This window comes from Panulirus ornatus, chromosome 13 (assembly GCF_036320965.1).
Source record: "Panulirus ornatus isolate Po-2019 chromosome 13, ASM3632096v1, whole genome shotgun sequence".
NCBI classification, from domain to species: Eukaryota; Metazoa; Arthropoda; class Malacostraca; order Decapoda; family Palinuridae; genus Panulirus; species Panulirus ornatus.
The window spans coordinates 3346387-3370470 of NC_092236.1; the positions used below are offsets into that span (position 1 = coordinate 3346387).

General features: G+C 48.2%; 1 protein-coding gene across 5 annotated transcripts in view; it reads left to right on the forward strand.

Annotated features, from left to right (window-relative positions):
- Btk (tyrosine-protein kinase Btk29A) overlaps positions 1-24084 on the forward strand; it is a 433655-nt gene that overhangs the window by 77281 nt on the left and 332290 nt on the right. For 3 of the 5 annotated variants that reach the window (XM_071668445.1, XM_071668442.1, XM_071668443.1), the window contains exons 3-4: positions 3078-3273; positions 3920-4063. In XM_071668445.1, the coding sequence (XP_071524546.1) occupies positions 3078-3273; positions 3920-4063 (340 nt within the window). Of the gene's footprint in view, positions 1-3077; positions 3274-3919; positions 4064-15461; positions 15722-17095; positions 18167-24084 lie in introns of those variants that run through there. The other 2 variants (XM_071668439.1, XM_071668441.1) reach the window with 1 other exon arrangement.

Genomic DNA, 24084 nt, shown 5'->3' on the forward strand with positions numbered 1-24084 from the left:
TCCCCCTCACCAGCCTACACCCGCACTAGCCCCCTCACCCTTAGTTGCCTCTCGCATTTTAATTAATTTTTGATCAGTTTCCTCCCTGGAGACTTTTGATATCGGTGTAAACATTCTCCCGAGGCACCGTTTTCCTGCCTCCCTGTCCCTGGGATCTGGTTTTGAAATGTTTTCCTCATTAACATTCCTCCTGCGGTACTGATTTTAATATTTCCTATTATCACAAGATCTTAATTTCGATAAATATTCATAGGCATAACCTCGAGAATATATTTTGTCAGTGTTTCGTAAATACTTTATCCAAGAGGCTGTGTACCTGGCACTTGCCGAGGAAGGATTCCAAGAGACGTGTGTCTTTAATTAATTCCTGTGAACTTTCTGGAGACGATTATATGCTGCGTTGGTTAATGTTCCATTGTCTGTTGTCTGACTGTAGGTCAGGGAGGTGTTTAACTTAGCGAGACCTCTACTGAAGTAGCGACTGTGGACTGTCCCTGACAATGGTGAAGATAATACTATCTATGATAATCATCTCCAGAATGATATGCTTGGAAGATGCACACTTGAGTATGAGGTAAACGTTAAGGTAGTACATGTTGAACGTCCTCTTGAACGTGTGAGCTCTATTTGTTTTTTTGGTGAGGGTTTAACTTGAGATTGTACGTGGTTTAGGTATGCAAGACCATGGGTAGTTCCCCAGGCTGCCTAGCGGAGGGAAATTTGGTTTAGCCTCCTCACATCCCAGTTTTCATTTTGCTTTGTTCATTCTGTTAACGGGATTCAGTATTAGGTTACCTCTAGAAGGTGTATGTTAAAGGATGTTACCGGAGAATATTCTAACCTTGAGTATTTAGATGGCTAGAAGGTTAGGTTACGACTTCATGGGGGTGATAGGCTAAGTTAACAACTCCGTGGCGCGAAGCGTGGTTTGACCAGCTGGTAAACTGATTGGCTCGTGTTGATATGTTGGTAAAGCTGTTCAGGAGCTAGAAAGCATGATTAATGATTAGTGTTTGTTGTTTAAGTAGATTAGGTATTCACTATTTAGGAAACATTAGATTTCTCTGTACATATTGGATTAGCAAGTCAGCAACCGGGAAATTGGATGAATTTTGTTTATCAGCTGGAAAGGTGCGTATTGTGCCTGCGTATTGCAGTACTTGTTCAGTGCAGACACATTTGAAGTAACAGGAAGCTGTTACGTACTTATCATTTCCCGCTCTGGTGCTGTTATAAACTTCTTGAGCACGATGGGACGAACCATGTGTATGATGACTGGCCTTTGGCTTGACTCTAAAGAGTCAGGTAAAAGCCAGGCCTCTTACGTAAGGGTCGTGATGTCGTGCTCAAGGTGGCCTTGGTGTTCGTGATGTCGGTGAAGACGCTACAGGGAATGCAGAGGATGTTATAGCTTGTGAAGTGAGTGCAGGTGTTGCGAGGCCTCCGAGGTGGTGTTACAGGGGAAGCCTGATGAACCTTTGTGCAGGAGCTGGTGAGATTCTCGAACTAACTCGCCCGTAAAGTACGTGTTTACCCCTCACCCGTGTGCTGGTGAGGGCCTCCGACCAACCTGCCCATGGAGTGCCTGTTTACCCTCAGCTGTGATAGCTGAGGGCTGTGATACTGTGTGCCGTGATGTAAACATGGCCACTGTTGTTGGCTCAACACACATCGCTTATGCATCTGATGATAACTTAAACGTGAGAGCAAGTTAATCCCCAGACTGTGGGAATGAGTCCCAGCGGCAGCTGTGGAGAGAGAGTGAGGACCTGGGTCGCCAGGACCTGTTTGTATGGAGGGAGGAAGAAACTTTGTTGATTGTGATGGAACGGATGGAAGGAATTGCCGGCAGTACGTTGAGACTGAGGGAACTGAGGAAAGGAACTTTTGGTTATATGTTGAGACTGAGGGAAGGAGACACTGGTAATGTGTTGAGACTGAGGGAACTTAGAGTGGCGAAAGTAAAGAAGTTTTCTATATCGACATGTTTGAATCCTTCAGTTTTTTTCCATTCTTCCTATAACTTACGTCAATGTCGTCGAGAGAGAGAGAGAGAGAGAGAGAGAGAGAGAGAGAGAGAGAGAGAGAGAGAGAGAGAGAGAGAGAGAGAGAGGGTTTTGCTGATGATTAAGGAACATTTAGGAGTGTGAGAGGGGAAAGAAGTAGACGAAGAAACTGAGGATGTGGGAAGTGAGGGGAGACGGGGGAGGGAACGGGAAGAGTCACGGTGAGGGCGTAAGATGGTTGTGATATAACTTTGGGGTTGTTTGGACTCAAGGACTTTGTATTTACAGTTGGTACAATAGTATAACATGGCAGTATTTCATGACATGATTATTGGTGTTACATGTATATCTAATTTTATTGTAAGTATGTATATGGCTGGATGGATGCATCTATGGAAAAATGAACCGGATGTAATTGGATTTAATGGTTGTCAGCTGCAACTTATCATCAAGCTATAATCCAGACTATGATTCCCTTCGTCTATATAAGAATAACCGGCGGAAGTCTGGTTGATATAGTGTTGTCAAGCCCCCGCGGCGTCGTTGTCACTGGCAGCTTAACGACACAGCCTTGTGAATCATTTCTGTGACCACTGATGACCATAACTGAGGCTGTTATGGGTATGGTCTCCAGGTGGGGGTCGTAGATCGCAAAGGGAGAGAGAGAGAGAGAGAGAGAGAGAGAGAAAGGGAGCGTTGTCTACCTGAGCGTGTGCTCGTATGGTTATCCTTGAGGAGAATGATGATAGTGACACGTCTTACGTTTGGCAGGTGGAAGCACAGCGTCATCAAACGTGTCGAAGATCTCGTTCTGGCCACAGAGTTGGGGAGACAAGTCTGAGGATCGTAGTGACTGTTGTCGTAATGATGGGCTTTTTGTTGCTATACCACGGATTATTATCATGACAGTCGATGTCTTTAGATACCTATGATAGTGTATGATTCACCATAATGTAAACAAAATTACCATTTACGAGTGTGGACTTGATTCAATTCTTGTAGCCATTTTTCAGATCGAGTCCCACGTACTTGCCTGAGTAATCATAGTGTGTTGTGTGTGTGTGTCCCCAGAGCGGTCGACGGAAGGAACGAGGCCGCGTGGAGTTGAGTCGCGTGGTGGCGGTGGAGTGCGTGGACAGCGCCGTCTTCCAGCGGGACTGGGTGTTCCAGCTGTGCTATCTCTCCGACGACAAGGAACAATTTGTCCTGTACATTGCTGCCGTCACCTCCCAAGAGCGAGACCAGTGGCTCGACTACATCCGCAGACGTGAGTGCTTCCTCATCCACACGTACGCCTCGGCTACGTCATGGGGTCAGGGGTCAGCTAAAGGAAGGAGTCAAGGATGCACCTGGGGTTCATCGACTGTTTTAGAAGCGTGCAAATCTGGTGACCTTTCTTCCCTCAGGGTTGCTTTTGATTTACATTTATACACGTGTTGCAGACATGACTTCTCTTGAGGTGGTGTTGTAAAAACCGATATCAAGATGATAAGATATTGCTCATGTGTAGATGGTCTTGAAATGACATTGTTGTCAAGATTGTAATGTTGGCACAGTATCGCCACTAGAGGTTCCCCCCATTATTATAAGAAATGTTGAGGGAGGAAAAAAAAAAAAGAGATAGTTCATTATGTTAATGAGGAGAGTAATGGCTGTCCTTTTGATATGTTGATTAAGTTTTATTGTTAACTCATTCTTGCTCTCAACACATGCCTGTCTTAGATGCTCTGTGTTTACGTACTGTATTCATATTGTTGAAATGTTCTGTTGACTTATTCCTCATGTTATAATGTTGTGCTGGGTAGACTATTCAACTTGCTGTTGTGAAAATTCTGTGGTAATACAAAGTTGTTGTGTTTGTTGTCGTGCGTACGGCTTTGACTAGAGAGGTGGGCGTGTTCTTGTGCCGGCAGTGGTTGCGGACAACGAGTGCCTGGCGGAGCGCTACCACCACGGGGTCTTCATCAGGAGCCAGTGGACCTGCTGCAAGGGCGGCAAGGAGGTCACCGCCTGCGCCGCCGTCACCTGGACCATCAACCATAACAACAACCCGCCAGGTAGGTACTGTCCGCCACACAACACAATCACACTCCTTACAGCTGCTGGGAAAGGTAGGTACCCCACCCGTCCTGCAAGGCATACAACACCAGTCACAACCACTTGTTGTCTACACCTTGGTTGAGTGTTTGCTGTTTGTTAAATGCCCGGTGCTGATTGGGTTAGTTGGCTGGTTGTATGAGCTCCAAGCCTTATGGACGGGCAAGGTCAATAAGGCCGTCAAGGTCAGGTGGTAACCATCAGTCACAGAATCATGAACACCTTCTTCAGGTCTGCATGATAATTCTAAGGTCATCCACGCTCTTACTGAATACACAATCCTTGATTACTTAGACGTTTCAGTCAAATCATGAAGCAGGTCACCTGGTTCGTAGCTAACAACCAGCTGACCTTCACTAACGACGGACGTTTCGGTCGACAAGTTCAGTACCCAGTCACCTGTTGGCATGTGTCACGTTGGTGACCTTGTGATACTCTGGTGTCACTTCTCTCTGTATGATCATCACTCGTTATGACCTGCCAGTCAGCTCGTTACAATGTTTACCGGTAACACTGATCACTCTTCTTACTGTACAAGAAATAACACAATTTTTTTGGTTTGTTTTTGAGAAGAATCTCGTAGAAACTGATATCATTAGGGCAGTAATATTTTTATTACTGTCATTTGGATTACCTTATGTAAACCTAATTAATATATCTTTCTTTCTTTCAAACTATTCGCCATTTCCCGCGTTAGCGAGGTAGCGTTAAGAACAGAGAACTGGGCCTTTGAGGGAATATCCTCACCTGGCCCCCTTCTCTGTTCCTTCAATTGGAAAAAAAAAAAGAAAAAAAAATAATGAGAGGGGAGGATTTCCAGCCCCCCGCTCCCTCCCCTTTTAGTCGCCTTCTACGACACGCAGGGAATACGTGGGAAGTATTCTTTCTCCCCTATCCCCAGGGATCTAATTATATATATATATATATATATATATATATATATATATATATATATATATATATATATATATATATAGATAGATAGATAGATAGATAGATAGATAGATAGATAGAGAACTTGTAATTCTTTTGTAACAGTAAGTCAACAGAGGGTCCAACAGTAAGGGAAATTACTGTTTGTCTTGTGTTTTTCAGAAACCCTCCAGGATGGGGGTTGGGGGGGAGTATATGAGGGAAGTGTATGTATATTATATATTTGGCCTGACTGGAAATTCTTTGTTACGGTTATAATTAGATTCAAATCCCAGAGTGCTGCATGTTGGTCCGTAATGAATTGTACAGCTGCAGGGTATGTAGTGCACAGCTTTGTCCAGGCCAGGCTTCTGTGTGTGTGTGTGTGTGTGTGTGTGTGTGTGTGTGTGTGTGTGTGTGCGTGCGTGTGTAGTATTTCAGGGTTCATATGCGACCCCCCGCCTCTCTCTTTCTGTTTTTCTCATGTTTTTATGGAGGAATTAATTACAGTATGTTACAGAGTGAAATTATTGTAGTAAAGAGGACGCTCTTACGTTTGCAGCGTCGGAAGGAGAGGAAGAACTTGATATGTGATAGTCAGAATGGTTGGAGGTAGGGGTCAGGTGGGTGGAAGTGGTGTCTGCCGGATAGGTGATGGGTGGTTAGGGCTCTTATCAGACTGTATGGTGGGGAGCGCTGGCTCTGGGCTGTAAGTGAACGAGGACTTGTGTCTACCGCAGAGTTTATCACTGTCTCCCACGACGGCCCTCACCACTACCTCTCTCCTCCCTCATGTTGCTTGCCTCCCTGCCAGGAGGAACGGTGGGTCAGTCGTGGTGGTGGTGATGTTTAAGGCTCCCTTTATTATCAGGAACAAACCTAGCATGCCAGCTGCCAGCTGAGTGGACTAGCTGGTCACTTTCCCTCACTCCTGCCAGATGGATGGGACTACACCTCTCATCCCTTCCCATCCCGCGTGCCTTCGCCTAGTTCAGTTTGCATCAGTGTGTGGAAGAGAGAAGGAGGGGGTAGCGAGTGAGCACTGGTGAGAGTCAGAGAGAGAGAGAGAGAGAGAGAGTGAGAGAGAGAGAGAGAGAGAGAGAGAGAGAGAGAGAGAGAGAGAGAGAGAGAGAGAGATGTGGTGTAGCAGGAGCGGATGGTTTGTGAGAGTTAGGGAAAAGCAGCGGCGCCTGGGTGGCTGTAGTATCTGCATGGGGCTGACTACCTACTCTTCTGGTGTAATGTAGGCCCTTCAGGACCGAGCAATATCCTTCATATCCCGTACTTCCTCATGACTCCAACGATACAAACCTGATGTGCAATAGCTCCCCAGGCCGCCCACAATACCCCAGCTATTGCTACTACGGGCCTCATGATAGGTCATGTACTGCGGGTTATTGTATCCCCGTGCGACCAGTGAACGCAGGCAGACTGCGGCTATCGCGTTACCTGAGGCACATCGCTGTGGCCTCTGTATCGCTCTCCCAACACCATACGTACGGTGATATCAGCGAGCCTGGCCCACGATACATGCACACACTCAGCTTGTCTTGGACGGATTGGGAACCGTCCCCTGCAATGGTACCTCCACACACACACACACACACACACACACACACACACACACACTCGTGACTTCGGGGAAGCGGTTTATCGAATGTTTTGGGGAGGGGGGGTGTGAGGGGAGGGGGTCGAAGATGAAAGGTTAGGTTAGTTTGAAAGATTTTAGCTGGAGTCAGGAGGGAACCTTCTAATTTTGGATGATCGATAGTTTAAGGCCGTGAGCACGGCGGTACGATCCTTGGGTGCGATGGCCTGCTCGTCAAAAGTAACGACATCGTAACGAGTGGTTGTATCTTCGTCCTCGTTGGTCGTATCGTGTTGCTCAAGGGTCGTACCGTAACGCTGAAGGGCCACATCGTGGTTTTGAAGGGTCACATCGTCGTGCTTAAAGGCCACATCGACATGCTCAATGGCCACATCATCGTGCTCAAGGGTCACATCGTCGTGCTCACTGGTCACGTAGTGGTACTTAAGGGCAACATCGTCGTGCTCAAGGGTCACATCGTCGTGCTCAAGGGCCACATCGTTGTGCTCAGTGGTCATATCGTCGTGCTCAAGGGCCACATCGTCGTGCTCAAGGGCCACATCGTCGTGCTTGAGGGCCACATCATCGTGCCTAAGGGGCTCAGCTTTAAATTGAAGTGAAAGCCTTTAATTCAGGTTGAAATAAAAGGTTGCTTTTTAAACTGGAAGAAAAAAAATCTTGTAAATGGATTTGGGAAGCTTTTTGTTTAGCTTGAAATAAAAGCTTATAGTCGTGGGTAAACTGATACCGTGTTGTTCGTAGTGGGGGTCAATTTGTGGTCCAGGAGGAGATGAAAGCTTAGTCCTAACTGAAGTGAAATGTTGTGGAAGACGGTAAAACGAGAGGTTGGTATGCGTGAAGTGGAGGGGACATTCCTTCGGTCGCCAGTCACTGCCACACTCTCGCAGTCGAACAATACTCCAGCAAACGTGCTGTAGGTACGTCCTCGCCTCTCATCCCAGCGGAAGGTTTCGACACAAAGGAACCTACCTATTCAGCATATGGGCTTCCGTTGTGTAATGGTTAGCGTTGCTGAGAGTGAATCACAGACAGACGCACTCGGGTACGAATCCTTGGCAGGAAAGTCGACCCGCAGCCATACCAGCCAGTCGCCCTTCCCTCGGGGTGGTCAGTCAATAGGTACCTGACTGAGTCAGTCCGGAGGTGTAAGTTTGATGCTAGGTCATGGGTTTTCTTGATGACCTGGTGTGTGCAGCGTGTTGTCACTGGCTTGTGTATGGTATTTTCTTTATGGATGATCGAGAATGTTGTTACAGAGTTGCGTTAGATGTTGTCACGGGGTTATTGCTATTTATCGTAAATGTTGTCACATGATGCTGAACGGTGGTGTCACTAGGTTCTCCTGGGTTTAACCACCTCTTTTCTCAGGGTAATGCCATAGAGTCCGAGGGGGTCTAGCTACCACAGTGAATTTTCGGACAGGACTGACGATTTTGAATTCACAAGTAATATTTCTGGGCTTGCATGTAGACGAATTTTCCCAATGAGGATTGATATTTCAGCGTTTTACCCTGAGTGTGTTTATCTCTTACAAATCGTGATACATGTTATTATCGTAATTTGTCAGTTTGTTAATCGTCATCATTTGATGTAGTGAGCTTGTTGTTTTCATCGTAAATAATGCGACAAAAACGAGTCGTTTTTAAACAAGTACACCACTATTCCCTCATGTGGTTGGTAACGCGGTGAATGTGAAGATAATGAGGCGTGAGGCTGATACCGTGGGTGAATTATGAGGGGGCTGTGTGAAGGGAGAGGGTAGGTAGAGAGACACGTCTGGCAGATGTAGCAAGATGAAACTGTGAACACCGACCTCTGTCGGCAGATGTCGCATTAGAGGGAAGCTGGATTGTCCTTGTTTTGGAGGAAACTCTTATGTTAGAGTCAGGACCGTCCGTGTCCACCAGAGACCACTGTGTGGTCTGCGTGTCTCCAGGGGTCATACTCAGTGTATTCGTCGTCAAGTTCCTTTGAGGAAGAGCCCATATCTTAAACAGGCGTCACCTGCGAAGTCCATGTTTGAGATTGCCTTTGGTCCACTCATTCTTTCTCCAAATTGCCTTATGAGGCCAAATTTCGTGTCCATAATGGTCTGGCATCGCCAGATTTCGTGTCTCGCCATATCTCTCTCCTTTCATTCCCGTGCTACACATAATGATATTTACCAAAGCTCTACGTCTCCAGTATTCCCTGGGGGCAAAACATCCTTTCAATTCCTCAATAGCTACACTTACACAGTTTCTGTGTCTCTCTGTGTCATTAATGTTCACAGATCTATGTTTCTGTGTACGAGTGAGTACGCTTTGTCTATCTCTCCCTCCTTCTCAGCCGCTTTATTACCAGTCACCATTATTCATGTTGAAATAAAAGAAAGCTCATTCCAGCCTCACACTTCCGTCACGTGCTCACAGATCACCACAACCCCCATGGCAAAATCCCGTGTCTCACAGTCTCTAATAGCCAGATTTCGGGTTCACATGGATTCAGATGGCTACATTGCATGTTCAAATTGACTCTAGTGGCTAGATTTCATGCTCACGAAGATTGCTAGATACCATGTTCATATATACTCACGTGCTAGACTCCGTGCTCACATAGGCCCAAGTGGCCAGATTTCTTGATGACGTTGAGTCGAATGGACAGGTTTTGTGCCGTGCATCGAGCGAAGCAGCGACGTGTGTTAGATTCAAGTAGTCGAACTTTGTATCATAAGCTACTTTCGTTGGCCATATTCCGTGTTATGTAATTTGCAGCGGTTAAGATTCGCACCTCACGTACTTTACTCTGAAGTCACTGGGATCCCAGACCTCGTGATTTTGCGTGTTCCAGAGCCGGTGTGATCCATGAGGACTGTCAGAATTCCTCACCATTTTCATGTCACTGGCTGTAGCGGAAGTCGTGGGAGTTAGTCACGGGACTTGATGAGACACAGTCAGTAATCACTGGTTGATCGCTGTACCGTGTTTATCTGGCTGTGTTGTAAAGAACATGTTTCCCTCCTCCACCTTGTTTCCTCTTGCACCATCTCTTGTCCCACCTCCCACCCTTCAGTTACATCTTACAGACACCCCTGCTGTTACAGTAATGATCTCCCGGCACAGAGCGCTCTGGGAGGGCCTCAGCCCCGACCTGCATTTCAGAGTTCGTTGCTCACGTGTAGGAGGAGGAGGAGGAGGAGGAGGAGGAGGAAGTCCGTCCTTAATGACGGTGGGAAGTAACATTACAATAAGTATTGTTGTTGCGCGGATGCACGGTCCTCCTGGCCCTCTCCCCTTCCCATCTCTATCCTTGACTGACTAATGATAAGGTCTGTAGTTTTTGTTGGTTTCATGTCCTGATAACTGGGGAGTGTGTCTGAGGCGTGATGACAGATACGCACGTGTTTGTCCGGTGTAGTCGGTGAAATTATGTGTCCTCTTGACGTACACATATGTGCACCTATATCTATTTTCACTCCCGCGTAATGATATGTTTGTGTGGGTGGGATTGGGAGGGGAGGGCCTGTAGATAGTGGTGTGTGTGTGTGTGTGTGTGTGTGTCTGCGTCGTGGTATCTAGCGTGTCTTCTTTTCCTATGAACTTTAAGGAGAGAACTTTCTTGTCCGTTTCTCTCGGTCGATTTTTCTGTTGGTCGGTCCTGTTATCTTAACTGGTTGTCACTTTTACCCCGGGGAGTGCGGGCCCAGATGTCGCATGCGGGGGCGATAGTGCGGTACGCGACGCTATCGCTTGACGGTCTCCCGTCCCCTGATTTTGCCCCCTAGCCGCTGACAAGTGCTCATTTAGCGCCAGCTGTACGCTTGTGTTCATGCTGTTCCATTTGTTGAAACGTTCATATTTTTTCCCAACTGTTGGTGTTCATGATGTGCCAGGTGGTGTCTGGGGTGTGTCGTGCTAGGTCTGGACGTGTGTGTATGCTGCACCAGCTGTTGACTCGTGTTCCTTTGCACATTTAGTTTATGTTCAAGTTGTGTCTGTTCAAGACGTGTCTGTAGCATCTGTTTGTGCCTCTTCATGTGCCACCTGTTGATCATGTTCCTATGTGTTCTTGTGCTAGTTCTTATAAGTAGCATCCTATAATACAAATAGTATGCAGTGTGTACGTCTGTCACACTACACACGTAGCCCTGATGGCTATGACATTCTCCTAGACTTGTTTACGCTTCTTCTCTGGATGCATCGCGCCTGTCCACCGTTTTGGTAGGTGGAAGGTTTGGCGGATGCTCCTCGTTCTTGGGTCTTGACGAGGGGTTCCTTCCCTCTACAAGATGGCTGGCGGGCTGGATGGCTGCAGTGCGTTTGTACTGATGGTTTGTCTTCATGATTTCCGTCCCCGTAGGATGGTCTCATCACTATCACCAGGACGTGTCGGTCTGTGATGTCTTCAGCTCGCGATCAGAGTAGTCATGGGTAGTAGGGAGTGAGGAACACCCCCCGAGCTGGGTGAAATAAATGGTGTGGCGCTCCCGTAGAAGATTCTGTCTTCCGCCTCCAGGGGGATTCAGGATGGTTGAAACAAATGGTGTCGCGCGTCAGCAGAAGATACTGTTTACTGCTTCCCTTGGGCCTAGGCGGAGGACATAAATGGTGCAGTGCTCCAGTAGAAGGAACCGTCTTCCGCCAGCACTCACCTGGGGTCACTTCCCGTTATTAACGATTCGAAGTACATGACTGGAGGAATGTGACGTGGCGGGTGGGGTGCGTGGCGGAAGGTATCGGTAATTTCCTCGGGTTGAGGGAGGTGTTGTGTGTGGGCTTGGTGTAGCGCGGGGGCGCTTCACAGCCAGGAGCAGTATGTGTCGTCTGCCTCCCTACCCTGGGCCTCTCTTCTAAGGTGGAGTGTAGAACCACAGTTACTGCTGTAGGTGTGCAGAGCTAGGAGCCCTGGTGTTGTTCCTACTGCCACTGGAGGTGCTGCGAAGTGTCCCGGCCTCGAGAATCACCCGGAGTGCCTCCAGCTACCAGAGGAGGAGTTTTTTCTCACACTTTGATTAGGTGTGGAGAGACTTGGAGGAGTTGGAGCGGCGGGCCTAAAGTGGGCGTCGGGAAAGCCTTGATTACTTGCCTCGGTTTTCCTCTAGTTTTTCCTGAAGTCGATTTCATGTTGTTGGTGGAGTGGTTAGTTAGGTGGTGTTGTGGTATTGTTGGTATATATATATATATATATATATATATATATATATATATATATATATATATATATATATATATATATATATATATATATATATTATATGAGTAAAGAATCATGTACAGACACTCTACTGTTAAGAAATACACACCTACAGCGCCACATCAGCTTTTCATTTTCTCTCTTCTACGTGTGTGTGTGTGTGTGTGTGTGTGTGTGTGTGTGTGTGTGTGTGTGTTTGATTGTATTTTGGCAGTACCGTATAATCCATATTTGCGACTATTAAATTGTCTGCTGGATGCATGGTAGTTAGCAGGTCATTTCTGTTTCCCGAGGACACAGAAACATGAAGAGATGAAACCTGGATCAGATCAGTCATAACCTTTCCCATAGATGTGTATTAAAGGCCTGTAAATGTACAGTCTGTAATGTAGTATCTTCCATAGCGTACACAGCTATTGGTACTAATGAAATTATCGGTCGTTAACAATCAAAGGCCACCATATTAATTACGTAGCCTGGAAATAGAATTTCATTTATCATGAACATTTTGTTAATTAAAGTACGGAGTTGATGGATGATGACCTTCCTGCAGGTGGTCAGTGTTAACAGTGACGTGAGTCACGCTGTAAAGTTGTGTGTCTCAAAGTTTATATGAAGTTGGGGTTTGGGAATGGAACTTAGGGTTTTGGACCGGCCTTAACTGTCCTTGCCACGTGATCAGCCAGAGTGGTGAGGCACGCGCTCCACATACCACGTTGGTACTGGTGGGTTACAAACAAGGTGATATTCCTGACTTTCCTTATCAAACCATTGACAAACCTCATTTGATAATTCGTGGTATCTGATACCAGGAGATGGAATATGATCAAACGTTTACACTCCATAACTCAACATACCAACTAGGATTCACGTCTTCCAATATCTTCCATCTTCGTTCTTGTAAACAGAGATCAAACTGCGTTGAACATATCCAGCAGTTGAGATGTTTCAGGAAACATTACAGACAGTAAACAATCCTCATACATTGTCTACCTCATCTGGTCGTACTTGGTTCGTTTAAGACACTGACTCGCAGGTGTCTTGTGTCTTGGGAATCACAGGTGGTTGGAAAGGATCGTCCTCACCTTTCCTCTGGTTACGTAGGTAATTAATCATGTTCGCTCTGTGTGTGTGTGTGTATGTGTGTGTGTGTGTGTGTGTGTGTGTGTGTGTGTGTATGTGTGTGTGTGTGTGTGACGAGTGGTGGTGACAGGGAACCTTACGTGTTATGGCTACCTTAAGATCATTTTAGTTCCGCGATGGGATCCACCTTAATCTTATTTGAAGCTTCGCTATCAAGTTTATATCCTTATCTCTTCATATTACCATTTAACATTTATAGAAAGAGTGAATAATGAGTCTGTGGAATGGAAAAAGTTCAATTTCCTGTCTCTAAATGGCTGATAATCCGACAGATTAGGAGGAAGTGGTATGCCATTAACTGGGTATTATCTTGCCACCGTCTGGGGGCGTGGAAGGGTTCCACCGCCAGTATTGTCACGTTCAACCCTACACCCAGCAAGGGTCCCAGGTTGATTAGAGTTCCTCTCACAGGTGAGCAGGTTAGGGTGCCTTTCTAATTAGTGACACACATTAAGTCGACTCAATCTACTTACAGGCTTACATAAAATGGCCTGTTTCAGAGCTTAGCGGTAATGTGCTGTCATATGCTCAGCCATCGCCTACCTGCTTAAAACTTTATAAGACCGTAGATTAACTCTCACACATTAGGGAGGGGATTGCCTGATGAAAGTCTTACGGCCTTACGGCTGATTAACTATAGCTAATCATCTATAAAACCGCAAGCAAGCTTTTGACTGGGTTAAGTAGACTTCATGTAAACCACTAATTAGAAAGCCATACTGATTGCCCACCTGTGAAGAAGAAATTGATTAATCTTTGAGGTCTGTCGGGTGGCAGGGGTGAGGGGCGGCCGTGGGGTAGGTAGGGGATGCTTGCTGTTGTGAAGGGGAAGCTGTTGCCAGGCTCCTCGGCAGCACCTGCCTCCCTTTCTACCCTGGGCAAACTCAAGGAGTTGCCCTCAACCCAGACGGGAAGTGAGCCTCCGCAGGTGGAAACGATTGGAGGAAGCCTCCACAGATTGGTAATCGACTGCTGTAGCCAGGGAGGAGCTGCTACAGATGAGAAGTTAATAGCGACATCTACGCAGAAGCTGCTATGGTTTTTTATTAGACCACTTCAGAAGGTGAGGCGTGGATACAGGTGTGGTGTGATGTGGACAGCTGTAGCTAGAAGCAGTAACTGATAGAGGGAGGATACAGGTTATGATGAGGGAAGATCCTTCACTACAGAACACAGGTCTTGACCATATGTAGCGGCAGACATACCTCAGGGGCTCACACGCATGTGATAGCGACTCCCTGGTTGAGGCAGGCCGCGGCACCTGCCATGGTTTAGGGGAAGGGGTTGCTATTCGGTCCACTTACCTCTGTTTACTCCCAGTACGCGCTCGGCTGCCCTCTGCCGGGGAAGGGAATCATCTCCAGTGCCGGTGATATGGGGAGCTAGACGGTATGGGTGGCTACCGACGCACATCCTCGGGAGGAAGTGGTTGAGACTGACGGACGAGAGGAACGCTGGAGAATACTGTACTTTTTCATGTTGAAGGAGAGAAGAGGTAGGAATGACAGGCTCGAGTTTAGTTTCAGGATGACCTTAGGGGTCACGAGAGGTTATCAGATGGCCACACCGATTTGCGCCTCAGGATTCCCTGTGAGGGAGAGCTCAGTGTGGAGGCTGCCGGTGCCGGGGCTGCCATCGTTCTCACGGCCCGTCTGAGGATCTTTATGGGGTTGGCTGATGATCATGGGGAAATTGCGGCTTTTGATGTGCTCCGTAGATTATAGCCGGGCCCGACCCTTCTCATGTTGGGCGTGCGGCCGGGATGGAGTCAGCCTCGTAACCTGACCTGGGGTGAAGTCAGTTAAAGAAAGTTCGTCACCCAACCTAACCGTACCGTACCGTACGTCGTCCAGTGAGCATGATGATGGTACTGTTCTTAACGGTACGGCTTGAGCATGATGGTACGACTCATAGGTATGATGGCGTGACCTTCCACTCGATCCTAAAGGTTCAGGTCAAAGGTCATGCCACCATGCCCAAGGGTCGTATCATCGTGTGTAAGGGGGCTAACCTATCCTTCGGAACGCCGGGAGTATAGGTACAATGGACTTTATCCCACAGTGTGTGTGTGTGTGTGTGTGTGTGTGTGTGTGTGTGTGTGTATGTGTGTGTGTGATGAGGAAGGCGTGAGGACAGTATGTTTCAGGAAGGATGAGCGGTGGGCGCGGATTGCCGCCGCCGCCGCTCTCCTGTTATTGCCTCACGACCCAAACTCAGTTTCCGCTCAGCATTTTTCTCGATAACACTTTCCTTCCATACTTTTCGCCCACGGTAGAAAAGGTCACTTCTGAGACGTCATTACAGAAGGATTGACCGTACTTTACCTTGTTAATGCTGCTAGTTTGTGAGATGTGTCAACTGAAGAGGGTTTACAATGGAGGTGAAAATGTCTGAAGAGTTAGCGAGGCACTCGTAGCGAGCGAAACATTACGGAAGAGTTCGGCAGGAGGAGCCTGGGGTCCCGGAGGCCGTGAGCCGTGGCGTGTGTACCTGTCTCCCGCGTCAGTGGTGGACAGTTGCTGGTGCAGTTGACGTCGGCAGCCGTCCTCCGTCCGTCCGTCCGTGCGTGTGTGTGTGTGTGTGAATGTGAGCGACCAAGACTGTGTTGCTGTAGCGACTCCTACTGCCCGGCGGCGTGCGACGCGTCAGTTTGTAAACAGCGCCTCAGTCACGTTGAACTCTCGTCCTGCCCTGGAGGGCGTGAGACACACGGAAGGAATGGACTGGAGGAGTACATATGATCACAAGTGTGACGTGTCCAGGGACGTGTGAGAAGCTGAAGGTAAATAGTGATGACTGAAGCTTGAAAAGTTCTGGGTTAGAAGAACTTTTAGCATCGGTCGCCAAGTTCGAAAATGTTACCTATCTCAAACTTAAGAAAAGAAAAGCTATGTTAATAATCGCTGATGTAGAAATAGGTAAACTCATCGCGAAGTTGAGAAAATGAAAAAAGCAGCAACAACAGTAAAGCAAAATACCAGCAGTGAATGAGGATTTGGCCTTATCATTGTGCTATTGCTGTATGTGTGTCAGGTGGGTGTACCAACCACTCAGATGATGATGATGACGACGATGGTGTATTGTTGAGGTGTTTAGCGCGGCCTAGACGCACAGCTGCCACAGATTTCATCTCGCTCCTGCTGGGGATGTGCTCAAAGCCGCCACAGTTCACAGGGCATACTCTTCGTCAACTTTTTGAAGACATGTGTACGAGGTGTTCATGAGTGTGAAAAGGTGTATTTCTTGAAGGATGTGAAATAATCGGGTTTTGCGGTGCCTGACGTAGAAAATACTGGCGAGATGAGTGCAGTGTTCTTACTGCGTTTTACCGTAGTGTTGTGGCCTTGTGATGGCTGCAACAAAATTCGCTACCCAACATCCCGGTTGGCTCGAAGGGTAGCGCCTGATACCCAGAATGTTAGTGTTGTGGGATCGAGCCTCGCCCTGGACCACGACACCCTTGTGTCATCTCCCAGCGGCGGCGGTATGGCTCCTTGATGTGGGTAGTGTGTCAGTCCTGTGTGACTGGTTTGTGGTAAAACGTTATGTTGTGCAGTATTGTGTGGCTGTCATGTGCGGGAGGTTGTGGTTAATGTTTCATGGGTGGAAGAGTTTGGCTAGCATGTCACTTTTGTGCAGGATGTGGCTTTGTCGTGGATGTTGGGTTACTTGATCTGGATGTCATGGCTCTATGTTTAGCCAGTGAACACTCGAGAGGGAATTCTGTGGCTTCGTGCTGTGGCAAGTTGCTTTAGAGCTGCGTGATGTGGCTCTATGTTGTGCCTGGTGTCACCCGTGTGTGGTATGGTGTGGCTTTTTGCTGTGATTAGGAACATAGATTATGTTTGGTGATGGTGAGTAGTGTCTAGACTGGTAGTGTGTGTAGGATGATGGTGAACAGCATGTGTGGAGGAAGGCAGGTGGGGTATGTAGGGTGATAGTGAACAGCATGAGGATTAAGGCTTGTGTGGTGAGTTTGAAATGATAAGCAACATGTGTGGTGATGGCTGTGTTACAAAGAGTGCATTATTCTGGTGAAACATTTGGCGTTCATCACGGACGCGTCTCGATGGCCTGTGGAGTAGTAATCTGAGGTGGATATATTAATTAGCACGTTGATTACATCTACATGTTGATTATATTAACCTTTCTATAGTCAGATGCACCTTATTGACAGCCATACGTGAACTGATGTGTAGTGTTAGTGTGGCTTAAGTTGACTTGGAATCGTTGTGGTACAGTGTGGTGGCGAAGTATGAAGTGTGGTGAGGTACGGTGAGGCTGTTCCCCGCCGTCAGCCCGTCCCAGCCATCCCCCAGAATGTCTGAGTACGTCGGGGAAGGTGTGGGCTGGGGCGGAGGCCGCTTCGTGCCCCCCGCTACCCTGCTGTCTTCCCGGGGCGCGGCCACCACATCATGGCGCCTTCCGCGGGAGGCACGGGTCCTGCCACGCCCCTCCTTCCGTACAACCCGCAGTGCCACGGTCACGTGTCGTACTATGAGCGGCGGGACGTCACGGCGCCGGAGACCTGCTGTGGCCACAGCTTGGGGAACGTTGGACCCGCTGGCCTCGTCCTCGGAGCCACCACTCCTCACCCTCCACGTCAACAACCACAGCTGTGCAGCCTCAGGCTCCGAGGCCTTCTTCAACCTGACCCAGCATGGCGGCCGTCGGGGCACCGCCCTCTCACGCTCTTCCTCTTGTGTCTCCGCCCTCAGTCGCGGCTCCTACAGGTTACACCCGCTGAGCCCAGGCGCACAGCCCTCCCTACCCCTACCCGGCACACACACCACCCTAGGACGACGTGCCAGCCTGGTGGTGGGCGGACGTCGGATAGGACGGAGTTATAGCGCTGCCGCGGGTGACAGGTCACCCTTGGGAGTGACGGGGTCACGCGCGGGTGGCCGCCGCCGGAGACAGCGTCCACGCCTACACATGTACGACCAGCACGTGTACTACCAGCAGCACCTGCCCGTCACCCACCAGCAGCAGCAAACCAAGTATAACAAATCTTGTGGGTTGGTCGAGTTCGGCTGCGAGGGCTTAGACGTCATGCCCCGAGTAGCCACGCCCCCGCTTTCAAAGTCCCGCCCTCTCACCACGCCCACTGAGACTTACAAGTGGCGCAGCAATGTCGCCGACGCTCCGGACTGCACGTGCCGGCCGTGCAACTTAGGTGGGCTGGTGGCTCGTGCCTACAAAGCCGTGCTCAAGGCCGCCTCTACTTGTAAGTACCAGCGCTCACCGTCAGAACACAAAACACTACACAGTTGTTCCATTCGCACATCACATCTTAGCGACACCAACGTAAAGGTCGGGCAGGAGGTGATGTTGGCTCCTCATGTGTCAGCGTACCTGTATATTGGCTCATGTCTATGTCTGCACCTGATGACAACTTGAGTAGCTGCCGTCTTGACTGCCACAAATGCTGGAGGAGAGTCTCCTGGCTGGAAGAGGAGTCCCAAGTTAGCTTCATGAGATAGACCATTAGACTTAGAGGATTGAGGGCCTCTTGTATCTTCCATAGCAGTATCTGACATCACAAAGCATGTCTTCTTTTTCAGGGCTGAGAGGACTCATGGTTCCCTCAGCTTTACTTTTGGTGCCAGGAGGATTTTGAGTAAGCGTGTATTTACTGTCATATGACTACTCTTTAGGTTATCTTCTAAATTTGTTAACCACTAACCTGGGTGTCATTCCATTTCTAAATGTCCACAAAATTTTCGTATATGCATTTCTGGGTAGATTTTACAGTAGTTTATAACACTGAAGATATTTTTTAATACTAGGAGTATCGTGTTACGTACCGTCGACCTGCATGATAATGACAGAGGCACTTGCGTTTGTAGTCGTAATTTTTTCGCATATAAGATTGGAGGATGTACAGTCAGTACGAGACTATTTTCAGGACATATTAGCCTCGTTTTTAAACGCAGAACTATGTATGTTTAACTTTATTATATCCTTTTGTCTCTACGTATGTCCACCTGCTCGCCCATGTGTCCATCCATATGCCTCACTCTTCGTCCTCCCGACCATTACGTCTTGTATGCGCTCTGGATGCTAACCGGTTTAACCTCCGGGGTTGAAATTTTTCCACCCCGCAGGAGCTGTACATCATTACCTTTGTGTCTAGTGTCAGTGTGCTTGGCTTCGTGGAACCCGCGAGAGAGCATGTGTTTGCTGTCTCGAGCCAACTGTGGAGTTCGTGCGTCGGGAGCTGCTTCAGTGCCTCGAACGTGGGCATTGAACACGTGAGTTATGATTCAAAGCTTTTCGAAGATTCATGAGATTTAAGTTGAAGGATTCGTGGAACTGGTTCAAGGTTTCATTGAATGGTGGTTCAAGGCTTCATGGGACGTAGTTTGAGGAGTCTTGAAACTAGTTGAAGGTTTCACTGGAACAAAGTTTGAGGAATGAGGGTTGACGAGATGATGATTCGAGGGTTGACGAGCATAGAGGGAGCGTTGAACCATAAGTCACCAGTCACTCCCCACCTTTTAACTTCCCGGTATGAATTTAAGAAAATACACACACACACACACACACACACACACACACACACACACACACACACACACACACACACACACACCACTGGGAAGAAGAGAAAGTGTGAAGCTGAGCTAAGTGCTCGGGTGGAGATTGTCACGAAGAAGGGGGAACGTCACGGAGTTTTTCTGACCATGCATTAGAGGTCCACGAAAACTTTCGTGCGCGTGCGTGGGAGAAAGTCCACATGAGATGAGAAAGCACGAATAAAAGGTATATAATTGACGGCAAATAAAGATTTTTGCTTCGTCAGGGTGAGTAACTGTACGGAACAGTTTTCTCAAGAATTAGGCTAAATCGATGCCCCTAATTCATGAGTATCTCTTGGTTACTCATTTAATAATGAGGCGACCCTTATGGGGTCAGATGTCAGCGTAGGTCTTTTGAGAATAGTAAGAATAAAGCGTCATATTTTGAGACATAATCAGGGTTTGATTTGTGAAGGTGTTTAATACTATTAAAGATTAGTCAGTCACTTGCATCGCCATACATCCATGTCTAATGCATGACCTCGTGTCATCATCTGAAGAGGTTGGGTTACGCGAGTGAAGGCTGCTGGGATGTGGGGTGCGAAATGGTTGGGGTGGGGGGGGGGTGGCTTGCTGTAGTGAAAGGTGGAGGAGGCAAGACACCAGGCGGGCGGGCGGCGGTAGGTGGAGCCACAGAGTCCCAGGATCGTATATCAGCAAAACAGACATGTTCACTGCTCACCGAGACGGATAGGCGTAAAGGGAGACCTGTGCGGCGTCATCCCTTCACCTGCCCGGTAACTAGGTCAGGACCAGGTGTGAGTCTGGATAACTGTATACCTGTTGTGGCCTCTACTCGTGGCCAGGTGTGTGGACCATTGGCCCCTTGAACACGACGGTCACGTCATCTGACCCAGGGGCCATAGTGTTGTGCTCATAGCTCATACCATCGTGTTCAGGGATCCTGCTCTCATGCTGAAGGGTCATATCGTCGTGCTCAAGGGTCGCACCGCCGTGCTCAAGGGTCGTACCGCCGTGCTCAAGGGTCGTACCGTCGTGCTTAAGGGTCGTACCGCCGTGCTCAAGGGTCGTACCGTCGTGCTTAAGGGTCGAACCGCCGTGCTCAAGAGTCGTACCGCCGTGCTCAAGGGTCGTACCGCCGTGCTCAAGGGTCGTACCGCCGTGCTCAAGGGTCGTACCGCCGTGCTCATGAAGCTAAGGACGCCCGTAGTGTGGTCCTCGGTGTAGGAGTTAAATCACTGGACAAAGTCACGCGAACGAAACAAGTCTGATCTACGAAAGGTGACGGTACTGTGTACCTTGTACAGTAATTGCGAAGGAGGAAAAAATGTATTAACCTTTACGATACACCACAAGTAAGAACGTCAGCCAGGAGGCGTTGAAGACAGTGGAATGGTATGTGGTGATTGAGGAGGGTGGCTGAGGCTCCGATGGGATAAGCAGATCGTGTAGCACGGCTTCGGATGGAAAAATAAGACAAGTAGAGTTAGATATTGATCGTGACACCTACATCGTTCACTGTCTTGAGAATTTGTAGACTGAGCATGACAGCCGACGAGCAGTGGTCCACGACATGTCCCTCAGGGCGTCATCTGTGTCGAGATGGGTCGCCGCAGGTCGGCACTGATGCCAAATGACATAATGTTTTTACTACACATACAAACTTGTCATTTATAACTGACGGTGCGATAAAAGCAGACTGCTGGCGATTGTCAGTGACCCTGGCATTTAATCCATTTGTTTCTGACAGTGTTTTTACGTTGCGCCGTGTGTGTTAGAGGGCGCTGTGTTAATTGGGGCACACCATGGTATGCTGAGGTGAAAGGTTGACGCCCAACAATTACTAGCCAGTAGCTGTGACACTTTGCTCCAGGGTACTTTTCATTAACCTCTTGAGTACCATGGTACGACCCTTAAGTACGACTGTGTGATCCTCGAGGATAACGATACGACCCTTCAGTATACGACAACACGATCCTCAAGCGCGGTGTTACGACCCTTGCGTATAGCGGTACGATCCTCGAGCAAGATGGCCTAACGTTGTCAGAGGTCGTACTATGATACCCAGGTGGTCACTTCAACATGCTCCATGGTCGTGCCGATGTGTTCGGGGTCGTATCATGATGCTAAAAATCTTAATCTCTTGTTATTATTGTCACTACGAACAGTGTAAACATGAGAAAAAAAAAACCCTCCTGATATTGTATTTTTTCGTGGATATATATTTTTTTTCTTGGTTGATTTTGGGCATTGTTAGTGGCGGAGAGGATTGGTTTTGAGGCTTCGTTGAATTTATCACCGCCGCAGACCTGTAATCAACGATTTATCTTCACACACACACTTCTTGGAAGCAATCAATGTTGACCAGATCGTCTCGTGGGGCCTTCTTGCAGACTGTCCTCCATGACCTCACTGCAGAAAGACCGTCTCTCAAGTGACCTCGTTGCAGGCCAGACCAATTCATATAGCCCCAGTGCAAGCCAGACCACACTACCTCTTCTCTGATCTCTCGTAGTGATTCACATTTGTACACAAGTTTTATAAATAAAGTTAGATGTCACGCTGTCCGTTGAGTGCATTAAGTGTGGTCGGGGGTAGCTGAGGGCAATGGGGGTTTTGTGCAGGGCTAGTGGGCGGTGTGGGGGTCTGCTGTGACCCCTAAGAATGTGGAGGAAATTGTTATCAAACTGAAGGTGTGGAGGTGACCATATAGAGAGCGGGTTGTCCTTCGCGTGGGCTGCGTCTGGCTGACTTACTCCACGCCCAGCCTGGCTCATTATACCCACCTCACCACCACCACCACCACTATCCTTGTAGTTACCATTACTTCCTACTATTTTTGAAGTAACTGTGAAGAATGGTTCTTGTTCCGTCCCTTGAAACACCCACTCCCATTCCCCAGTCTTGCAGTTGCTGTACTTTTCTTAATTCCTGGAGTGTGTTATTGTTTTTCGTGTATTGTCAGCCTCTTTCTGAGGGTAAGCCAGACACAGCGAGGGATTGCGGCACAGAACTGGGGTTATGAGATTTTCTGGTAGGCAGATGAGCGGGAGGCGATCGGAAATGGCACTCACGCACACACACACACACACACACACACACACACACACACACACACACACACACACACACACACACTAACTGGCCTGGTCGGAAGTGAGGCGCCTGGGTGTGTGTTGGAGGGTGCCAGCCTTTGTGACCCCTCTTGTCAAGGGTAGAGAGCCTCGGTCGTCACCCATGAGTACTTGACACAGAAATTATAATATTAACCTTGACACACAAGGAGGTATGGAGCATTCACTCAATAAGAGTTCATTCCATTATAGTACGCTTCACTATATTCACGGCTGTTTCCCCAGTACAGTAGAGCAGGAACAGTTAGTTCGTCATGCCAGACGGTATCACAGCGTATGACGTAACACTGTGCATGGCGTGAATAAGGAATTTCACTCTTTATGTAGTTTCACTGTTAATGTAATCTTACACACAACTAGAGTGTTGCGCAAGGCTCTGTGCTTGCACCACTTACGGACGAAAAACTTTCAGAATTGACGTTTTCTCCATGATGGTAGAATATATCTATCCGTCTCGCTATCTTTATATCTATCCATGTTTGAGAACGACCCAAAATATCTTTGCTCTTATTCTTGCCTTGTGGCTTCCAGTCAGCTTGTAAAGGGCTTGTGGGTGTTCAGGAGTACAGGATCCTTGTGAAGGGACGAGAGGGTTGAACTCGTCCTTACAATACCCTCGAGGATGGGGGGGGGGATCCTCCTGGGGTAGTATTTGTGGTGAGGGGGGGATGAAAGAAGGTGGGGGACGGGGGTTTGTTGCTAGCTCAGCGTGACGGAGATCGTGAGTGGTGACGGGGAGTGTGACAGCTGAAGGTGTGACGAGTGTGTGTGTGTGTGTGTGTGTGTGTGTGTGTGTGTGTGTGTGTGTGTGTGTGTGTATGTGTGTGTGTGTGTGTGTGTGTGTGACGGCGTGGGTGTCGCATTCTCGAAGAACGACGTGAGATATTTTCCCGTCATGTCGCACCGCTGTGCTATGTTTGTTTTGCGTCGTGCTCCCCGTGTGGCCGGTGGGGACGAGCTGCGTCAGGAGGCGTCGCACCTTCCTCGTGTGTTCAGCACGTGAAGGTGGCGGCGTCACTGGTACCGCCAGGCCACACGAGCATCACTGTCGCTGCTGTGTGAGAGCGGTGTCACTGGCGGCATTGTGTCATGGTATGATTCACCTCTCCATCTCACTGTCGGTGTCATGTGAGTGACATCACCCTCGTTACCATGTGGCAGTGATATCACCATCGTTGCCACGTGACAGTGATGGCACTATCAGCACCAAGTCACAGTAACGTCATCACCGTACCCTTATCACTGTCGGGTATATATACATTGCAGTCAGTGATCATCATTGTTGTCCCTGTGACGTGGCAATGATTTACTCTCGCCCGGAGGATATGCGCGTCGGTTCCTACAGAGGTCGCATTTTAGTCACATCCTCTATTTTCGTAGCTCCACATACATATATATATATATATATATATATATATATATATATATATATATATATATATATATATATATATATATATATATATATA